This window comes from Erithacus rubecula (assembly GCF_903797595.1).
Source record: "Erithacus rubecula genome assembly, chromosome: 11".
Classification (NCBI taxonomy): domain Eukaryota; kingdom Metazoa; phylum Chordata; class Aves; order Passeriformes; family Muscicapidae; genus Erithacus; species Erithacus rubecula.
Window position 1 is genome coordinate 12,059,531 of NC_136663.1, and position 10,396 is coordinate 12,069,926.

Here is a 10,396-nt window from a genome sequence, read left to right on the forward strand (position 1 = left end):
CTCCCAACACAGACACAGACACAGTTTGTGAAAAGGTTATTTTTTTCCCAAAGGCTTCATAATTTAAGATAAATTTTCAATCACTGAGAATGGTGATTTGAAAGTAAAGGTCTATCATCTTACTATGACTATAGTATTAACTGATTGATGTTCTTAACATGTTTTTCTTCTCTTTAGAAGTACATATGCATTTAAGTATTAAAATCATTGCTGTGTGAGAAAGCTTATTTTGATGAACTCTTATAAGTTAACAATCATATGTTCTATAACTGACATTATTCCTTTATGTTTATTAGTGAGTTACACTCGACCTGTGATTGTTTTGGGACCCATGAAAGACAGAATAAATGATGACCTGATCTCAGAATTTCCAGACAAATTTGGCTCATGTGTTCCACGTAAGTCTCAGCAATACTGAAGCAATTTTATATGATATTTTTCTCCTAATTGTTTAACATCCTCTCTATCCTCTGGATTAAAAAAAAAGCTAATATATTGTTTAAACTTCATAGACCTATCTTAATATTGTCAATCTCATTGTGACAATTTTGCAGTATAAATGAGAAACTTTTTGGATATTGTAGAGAAAAAAATCACTTTTTTTTTGTTTTGCTTTAAAAACTACTGGTTTGTATTTAAAGATACTACTAGACCAAAACGAGATTACGAGGTGGATGGACGTGATTACCATTTTGTCACTTCTCGAGAGCAAATGGAGAAGGATATTCAGGATCACAAGTTCATTGAAGCTGGCCAGTACAATAATCATCTTTATGGAACAAGTGTCCAATCAGTGAGAGAAGTAGCAGAAAAGGTAAATCAGTGCCACTTCCTTTCATTTACTGAGGTGATTACATGCCTGTGCTGACAGGGAAAAAGAGAAGAATGGCAAGAAGCCATTAGGAATATTCTGACTTTTAGAGGAATTTGTATATAACTAGAAATAAAGTGTATTGTCACAGATACATTTAGGGAAATAATGAAGCTTTGAAATAATGCAAGCATCATGTTTAAATTGTGGGAAAAGAGCAACCACAATGTGCAGTCTCATTCAGAAAGACTATAGATGAAATAATTGGAATTATAGGCTGATTAGCCTAGCTCACATACACAGATCATTAACTAATTAAGAGTAGTGCTGGTGGAGTTAATTAATATGATGATCCTTTTGACATAGATCTGTGCAGAAGAAAACTTGCAAAAATGTTATTCTTTGTGCTCCTCATGGTTTTAGCTAACAAAAGGAAGATAGCAAATGTAAAGAATTCAATTTTTCAAGTGTTTTTGCTATAACTACCCATATATTTTGAAGATTGACCTTAATGTTTCTATCCCAAAGTGATTTGAATTAACTATTTCTTGCAAATTCTAATTGTTTCTGAAATCTTACTGAAGTTGACTTGATCTGCCTGTAAAAAAGTGGGGAAGTGTGTTTCTGAGAGTAAGGTGCCTGTCTTAAAGAAAATATTTTGGTGAAAATTTTTTGTAAATGTTCCATGTTGAGTTGATGAGTGTTGTTCTGCTGCTTACAAATCCAGTGCATTTACAGTAGCCAATGTTATCTGATCTCTATGAGAGAAGGACCAGCTATTTTCTAGGTGGGAACTCACAAGTTGGGGGCATTATCTGTCTGGACATGCAGAGGGTAAGTGTGGCTAGTAACCCACAGGGCTGTAGTTTAGTCCTCTGGAAAACTCTGTGTACCATTTTGACCAAATGGATGAGTATTGCTATTTCTGGCAACTGAATTTACTAGAAGCAAAACCAGAACAAACACAGTGAGATTCTGTGGGTCAAGTAATGTTTCCTTCTGTCTTCATCACCACATGGAATGGAACCTGGCCTCATGAGATATAGTGAGAAAAGGAAAGAAAAGAATATTAATTACAGAATTGTTCAAGTAAATGAGCAATACTTTGTATGGGAGACTGAACAAAGCTGTGAAACTATCATATGTGGTTAAATGATGAAATTATTGAACAGCTTAAACATTATAAATCTGTTGGCAGTTGCTTCACTTGGTAGCAAAAATACAATTCTTCAGTTCCATTCTGGACCTGAAATTGGCTCCGTTATTTTCTTTATCTGTTGGGATTAGTAAGGTACAAAATTGCAATTAATCTTTCATAAATGGATACAAAGAACAAAGTATTACCAGATGTCCATGCAGCTAAATTTCTTGCACAGGCACCATGGGACTTTGGGTAGATGTGGCAATTTCTCAGTTGCAGCTAACATTATTTTTCTGGGAAACAATGGCCTATCCTTCAAACCTTTACTTCAAAATCATGACTACGTTGACAGGGCTGCAAATTGGTTGATCTGGAACTACTCCCATCCTTGTATTCTTTTCCATCTGGCTGAAAAGATGAGTCTTTTCAGTGGGTTTTATTGCTGGGATACAAAAGGTGATTTCCAAGTTTTCTACAATCATTTTAGGAGAAGACAGAACAGCATTGACTGCTATTACTCCAAAAGAACCAAAGACACTATTCTTAAAATAGCCTTCAGTTGTGCTCATTTGCCCATGCTTCCAGCTGATCCCTGTCTCTCTCACTTCCTTACCCACAATGGACACAGCTAAAGATGCTTTCTGGTGCTCATGTTCAGTTATAGAAGGCACTGGCAGCTGTGCTGAGAACAAATGTAAACAATCCTAGTTATTTCTTCCACCAGGAAGCAGAAGCATGTCAGTAATTTCAGACATTACTCCAGGAATGATCTCTCAGGAGTTCAGGAATGGTGTTGTATGATATGAGTAACCTTTGATTATATGGTACTTGTGGGTTTGTATCCTGGCTCACAGATTTCTACAATTCACATTGGTCTCCTGTGGGAGAAAAAGCTTTTAATATAGTCACCCAAGAGTGCTTTTCTGTTTTTCTTCCCCTGTACCTTTCTAAAATGACAGTATGTAAAATTAATCCTATGCTACTCAGAAAGGAAAGAAATAAAAATGTGTGAGGTGGAAATTAGCATATCTGAGATGAAAGGAGCTGAGAACAGGAACAGCTTGGGATGAAGCTGGAAAATTCTTTATAGAGGGAGTACAGAAAGGGGGAGGAAAGCAGCCTTACCACACTGTCTTCCAGCTACCTAAAGAACACTCAAATTATATTTGTTTCTCAAGAGATGAATGATAAATCAACACAAATAAATTGCATTCACCATCTCCAATGTGGTATTTCTACTGCCTGGTACCTGGAGGAGGAGAGGGCTTGTGTGCAGTTCCACCTGAATATAGTGGCATATTTCCCTGCCAGCAGGGGTGGGCACTCCCTTAGGTGTGCCAGTTCAGTTATCTGGCTCCTCTCTAAACTGCATCTGTGACTTGGCCACCTCCTTAAAGCATTCTGAAATTAGTACTAAAACAAAGTGAAATAAAAAATTTTGGTGGTGTGGTTGAAGTCCAGCTGTTCCACTATCTGATTCTGCATTGCTGATTGGGCTGCAACCTGTGCTGGAGGAAGGAAGCAAAGAAGAAGGGTCAGGAACATATCAAATGATGTGTGATCCAGTAGAGAGATTGGGGGACCTTGTGCCAAAGTGGTGAAATCAAGTACTGTTGATGCAAATACTCTAATTTTCTTTGTTTCAGTGGAGACATGTTTTGTATTCTAAATTATTATGCTATGCTGCTTGTGATTTATACTTTGCTTAGTGCCATTTTTCCTTTTCTCTTACTTTTTAGGGTAAACATTGCATTCTTGATGTCTCTGGTAATGCCATCAAAAGGTTGCAGATTGCCCAGCTGTACCCAATCTCCATTTTTATTAAACCCAAAACAGTGGAAAATATCATGTGAGTAAAAGTACATCAGGCTAAATGGTTTGAGACTGTTGTATTTGAAAAGCCAGATACAAATTATATGCAGACAATTGTAATGTTTGTGTTTTAAATAATATTTAATTCCCAGAAATTAATTTTTAGGGACTTTAAGATGGAGCTTCTAATCCAAATTAAAGTGCTTGAAAACAAATGTCATTGTGTCAAATTCCATGCAACATAATGCCAGAACAGCTCATTTCCACTCCAGTCCTTACCTGTTGTCTTTAAGGTTTAAACCTTTTACTAGGATTAATACTCAAACAAGAGTTTAAAACTTTAGAGACTCCAAGTATTTGATAGTGTTTATAGAAGGTGTAATGTTTTCATTTTCAGGGAAATGAATAAACGCTTAACCGAAGAGCAAGCCAGGAAGACATTTGAGAGAGCCATGAAACTGGAGCAAGAATTTACTGAACACTTCACAGGTGTGTTTTGCTTGTGACTGCTTACTTGCCAGAGTTGAAATTTTATTGCTTCTAACATGGGGAGATTGGTCAAGTCATGACCTTCAGAAGCCCAGAAATGAGCCCTCCCTATTCCCATCCTGACAGGCAATTGCTCCTTTCCTTTCCCTTGTGTTCTCTTCTGCAGTGTTTTTGTGTTTGCTGCCCTGTTCATTTATTTTCTGTGGCATGACTTTTGCCCAGTTCTTCTCCCACATCTTATGTGGGCAGAGCTGTGAATGCAGCAGACTGCTCCAGCTGGACAGAGACCCAGGATGGGCTGGTCCCTTAATAGAGGAGGAAGATAGAGGAACCAATAATTCCCTGCCCAGTCTTCCTGCTGCCTTGTTCTCTACATTTAGTGCTACACAGTTGTCAGTTTATCTGAAGACAGCACGTTGCTCTTCCTATAGCTCTCTGTCTGCACCCAGAAAGTCATGGGACTCTCAATGGATCTTGAAAATTCCTCCTATTATCTTGCAAATGTGTCCAGTATGTTGTTCAGAAAATGAATGGGTTTATTTTAATCATTATCAATTTTTAATTAGTAGCTGGTATTACCCCAGGCTGTCTCAGGGCATTATATAAGATACTTCTCCAAGAAATTAGGGGACTTAAATTATGATGTTTCAAAAACCTCAAAGACTTTTTGAGTGCTCAAGTGTTTAGATCCATGATTTTTCTCTGGAATATAAGGTTTGTTGACAAAGGAAGATTGTCAGACTTCTCTCCTTGATAATCCCGTTGAAGCCAGAAATTCTTTTCTGAATCTTTTTGAGATACTTGAAGCCATTACAGATCCCAATTACAATTTGGAGGCTGCCACCCATGTGAGTTGGGTGGTAAAACAAAGTGTGAGTAATCCCTAATCTGTTGGAAAATACCACATCATGTGTGTGAACTGAAACCAACTTCATCGGCAGGTTCTGTTTCCACAGACTTAAACTTTACACTGAAGTATGTGAAAAGCACATCCTTTTTCAGCTTTGAGGTTACTGAGGTTTGGAAGAGGTGTGGTTGAACTTAGCTGGAGAGAAGATGCTGAAGCTTATGGCCTTTTTGCCTTGCAAAGACATTTCTAATTCTTTCTAATGCACTGTTGTGCTGTGAACATTACACTTGGCCTATAACAATGAAGCAGCCTCCTCCCACAGGCAGTACAGCAGCACATAAGGAGAAGGTTTTAAGAGATAAGAATGGAATGGTAGGAATAAAAGGGAACCAATTTGCATGAAAGCAAAGCTCAGAAGCAGCAGTACTCTATTAATGCACAGAACAGTAAGTCTGATCTGCCTCCAAAACTGCCTTTCATGCTAAGTTTACTTCTTGGATTATTGACACTGAGATTGTGACACTAATTAAAAAGAAGTTGCTGTTACACAGTGATTCCTCTTCCAGGATGAAATGTTAAGAACAGTTCAAACTTCATTTTCACCAGACTATACTTTTATTCTGTTATGTCAGAACACATCCATATTCTCTCATTTCTAATTAATTTCTAGCCTTGGCAAAATACATCAATTAGCACAACAGGAATGATAAGAGATTGCATTTTTAACTGTATAAGGAAGCCTCTTGTCTATAAAACTTGAATATGTTGTCTGGAGAACAAACTCTATGAGTTCCTCCTTTTTTCAAAGGCAGAGGTAGAGCTGGTAGAGATCTCAAGATCAGCCAGCCTTGCTGTGCAGCTTCAGGGTCGAGCGGAGGAGTTGACCAGCTTGTGAGGACACAGCCCTGCACTTTCTTGCTTTGTGTTGGAAACACAAATGAAAATTAGGCCAAAAAAAGTACTGGAGGATGTGAATTGACTCAGGCAAATTGGAACATGTGGCTAGGAAAAGGTTAAAAACTCATCAGTTGTTATATATATACTTGATAGAACAGTGGAAGCCACTTCCTGTCCCCAAGGAAGTGCTTTGTGTGTCCTGCAGTACCACTCTGTGCTTCACTCCAGCACAGGAACCAGCAATGTCCATGGGTGTCTGTTCCTTCAGCAACCAGGAATCCTCCTGCCACTCTGAGGGGAAGGAGCAGCTTGGTGTGGAGCAGCCTGGGTTCTGCACCTAGAGGGATGATTGCTGATTGCCACATTATGTTTTGCAGCTATTGTCCAGGGAGACACTCTGGAAGAAATCTACAACCAAGTGAAACAGATCATAGAGGAACAGTCTGGTCCTTACATCTGGGTTCCAGCAAAGGAAAAATTATGAAAACAGATTTTTATTTTTCATTTTATAACTGACATCACCTACTACATCTGACGACTCTTAAGCCCTTCCAGTGGAGCCTGCCTCTAGTTCTTTCCAGCGTGGTTCATACCCTAACCATCACATTCTGCAGTTCCCATAATGCTTTACATTTGGTGTCTCTCTTAGTTTAAATAATTTGTATAATTGTGTGTTGTTGGTTTGCCATTTTTCAAACATGACAGTGGAATGGCCTGACCAGCTATTAGTTTAGGGTGGGGGTAGGAGGGAATTGCTTGGTAAAATTCCTTAATGTTTAAGGGAAAGTAACTTTCAAAGATTTTTCAAAAAAGCTTTATAGACATTCTTTTAAAATTTCATAATAATTGAAAGAAAAGTTGTATTCAAGGAAGTTGTAAATTATGAGTAACTTTGCACGCTTAACTTTAATAGCATGGTTTGGTCAGGGCAATCAATTCAGGTTTTATTTTTGGAGCTCAATCCTATTGTCACGGTATCTTTTTTCTTTCCAGGCAGTTAGAAAGAAACTTTCAAATTTTGAGTTAGCATTTTCATTAAGTCCCATTACTACTTCTAAAGGGATATTCATTTTCATAATTTCATATGGATATTCTTATAATCTATTTTTTCATTTTTTGCCAATAAAATTGCTAGGGACAAAGATGTGTAATGTTTTTAATCTTCCTCATGAAGCACTATTTATAGTGTGTTACAGAAATTCTTTATAGATAATGGTCATCACACTTTTTGAGCCTAAAAATAGGTTTAGGTGCTAGGAAACCTGTATTTTTCAGAGGAATGCCAAATTTCCATTGGCAGTAATTCAGAAAACAGCTGCAGAGATGGTCATTAGGGCAATGAGAGAATGATTCATAGCCTAAAAATGTGTGTGTTCTTAGGGGTCAGATTTTAATGAATATTTTACCCACAATAACTGCCTATTTTGTTATAATAAATATATATATATTAAACTTTCTTTAACTAAACTCTGTAACTATGGGAATTATTTTCTTTACATAGTTGCGCACACGTATAAATATATATATATAAAATATATATTTTTCTTTTACCACCTACTCCTAGCTTTTTGTTTTGAATAAAAATTAAAAAACCAAATTAGAATTTACCTTCCTTAATCATGAAAAAAATCAAATGGGCTGTGATGGCTGGGCACGAAGTCCAGGGAATATTAGTACAAGAAAAAAATACATGCAAGTTCTCCTCTTTCCTACGCAATCCCAGGTGTTTGTCTTCCCCTGTCCCCTTTGTAATATGCATGTCTTAACCAAAGGGAGAATTCAGAGTCAACAATATATTTTTTTTCTGTACGTGTTCGTCTCGGATTGCACAGGCATAAGATCTTCCATTTGCAATGCACAAACTTCTGTGCTGAATGTTATGAATACGTTGTACCAAAACCTTCAACAATGAAATTCTCTAATTCGTATTATTTGGTACCTGCCATTGCTTGTTTGCAACTGATTGTTTTTGAGAGGATGTACTTATGGCAGTCATGGGGCAGTCACACAACCAAATCAGTTTGGTTTGTAAAGAATTATCAACACTATCCATTCCATTTGTTAGAAAGAGGAGAACAGCTAATAAACTTTATTGTACAATATATTTGTCAAGTGTGTTTTTAATTATGATAAATACAGGTGGTGTAGCACTGCAGAATAATTGACCAAGACTGTAAATGAAAATCAGGTGTTAGAGAAACACTGGTGGCCACATTGGGCTGCTGAAGTGACTGCATTAAAATCAGGTTTAAACTTGTGACACAATTATTGCTGATGATGGGATGCTAATGAAGCTTGCAGGAGGTTAAAGCTGCTGGTGCATGACCCAGAAGAGTTTCTGGTTTTCAAGATCTGGGAAATCAGGTATGCTGCCTTTCTGAGAATTCCTGCCCATGAAAGAACATGGTGTACTGGATTGATGCAGCTTTTCATAAATAATGTCATAAATTTTTAAGATAGCTAGAAGTGTACTGTTGTCTCCCTCTTTGAAAGTGACTGAGGTGTCTTGTGAGACATCTTAGAAGATCAACTCTAAAAAAAATAGAAGGATATGATTCTCTATCAAATCTGCAAACAGTTTTGAGATCTCTGTACTGTATCCACTTCTTTTTACCTCTTTTTTAACCCATCAGAAAGAGCCCTGTTCAGCTGAGTAGGTCTTGCTACTCAGAGGAGGATTGCTCTTTCATATGCTGGAGTGTCTGAGTAGCTGTCACTGAACTTTGCCCCCAGGCACTTGTCCTGTAGCAGCCAGGTATCACCAAACACTCCACTCTGACTGAAGTCCACAGCAGTTACCTTGCACTGTTATCATGGGGAGTGAAAACAAGTCTTCAAGAAAACCCAAAGGACTCTGGAGTATTTGCTTTGCATTTTTAGTTTTGTTTGTTTCTGATGTTACCTTTGAGCACTGGCAGAAAAGTTGATTCTGAGAGCCCTTGATGCTCCTTGTTGTCTTACCTTGTGTAATTGTCAGGGTTTTGCATTACTTAGTGTTTCTCTGGGTCTTGTTTTCCAGCATTGGGTGCTGATAAATCTTTAATTCTTGGCTAAACTTTTCTGTATTATGCATTATGTTTTACAATGCATGCACTTTGCTAAAAGCTTCTAATTTAACAACCTGAGTAATTAGGAAATCCAAATGTCATAAATGGCATCATACTGATGCATTATTACTCTTTTGCTAGCCCAGTGGAGGCATCATGGATTTTCTTCTTGCCTGATAACCCAACTATTTGCAATTGCTATACACATACATACTGTTAAAGTATTTGTTACCCTCTATTATTATTGTAAAATAGATTATTTCCTTGTTGGCATTTTTGCTAAATCTTGCTGAAAACTAGGTTTGGAAATTTAATGTCTCCTTAAAGCACAGATATTCATAGAGTTATGAATGAAAGAGAAAAATCTGACGAACTGTGCTTGTGTGATTGATTAGAGAGGGTTGTGTTTAGAACAGACCTGTACAAAAAGGCTGCTCTTCTGCCTTCTAAACCATTCCCAGAGAGGATCAGAAGAACCACAAGAGAGCCCTACTACCAGATTTGTGTTTTACTGCCCTTGCAGTCTTAAGCAACTGGTGCTAGGACCGTCAGTCATGTCATCTGTGTATGAATGTAAGCCCTTCTGCAAACATCAGGGAGAGAGGGCTTCAGATGTTAACCTGGCCAGTAGGAAGAGTACAGGAAGGATCTGAGCAATCCTTGGGTCCTTGAAAACATTTGGAAATACTCCAGTGGCACCAGGTTATTCTTTAACACTTAAGACAGTAAAGGGGCAATTCATTGCAGAAGCCTTAGGGAGCCAAGAATCAGAGTTCAGCCATAAGGTTTTATCTGGAGGGATCATTCTCTATTCTTTGAAACTTTTTGAAAATTGAAATAGCAATTAATTGACTCATCTTTGTCTTACAGGTGCTAGTCAGGGTTAGAGCTAGCATCCTGCCATACTACAGTCAGGTAGCTGATGAGTGCTGGAGGCATCCTGCACCAGTCTTGGCCATACAGTGGGATGCACAAAGTTGTGTGGCTCACACTCTCCCTGGGTGTGAGGACTCACAAGACACAGCCCTTCTGTTTCTGAGCAGCACTCAGTGGCTTTTACCTAAACAAAGTGTTACAGACAGCTAGTTGATTGACTAATAAGAAATAAATAGGCAACACAAATGAGCGGTTGCTCTATGAAAGTTACACTGAAATTCACAGTAACTTTTAGCAGAGCTACTGTCAGTAGTTTTGATTCTTTCTGGGAAAGAATCCTTCCTGGGACTTAGACCTTAAAATAAGTCAGAATGATTCAGCTATTTTATAACAATTGCTATCATATTTCAGGAAATGTGCACCTAGCATGTGCTTTGCCACCTGTGGAGTGTATAGGCTTTTCTGTTGTAAGA

General features: G+C 37.8%; 1 protein-coding gene across 7 annotated transcripts in view; it reads left to right on the forward strand.

The window, feature by feature from the left end:
- DLG1 (discs large MAGUK scaffold protein 1) overlaps positions 1 to 8,100 on the forward strand; it is a 434,654-nt gene extending 426,554 nt beyond the window's left edge. For all 7 annotated transcript variants that reach the window (XM_079315711.1, XM_079315713.1, XM_079315714.1 and 4 more), the window contains 5 exons: positions 297 to 398; positions 642 to 814; positions 3,692 to 3,801; positions 4,162 to 4,253; positions 6,378 to 8,100. In XM_079315711.1, the coding sequence (XP_079171837.1) occupies positions 297 to 398; positions 642 to 814; positions 3,692 to 3,801; positions 4,162 to 4,253; positions 6,378 to 6,484 (584 nt within the window). In that variant the 3' untranslated portion in view covers positions 6,485 to 8,100. The remainder of the gene's footprint in view (positions 1 to 296; positions 399 to 641; positions 815 to 3,691; positions 3,802 to 4,161; positions 4,254 to 6,377) is intronic.
- Positions 8,101 to 10,396: the final 2,296 nt, after the last annotated feature.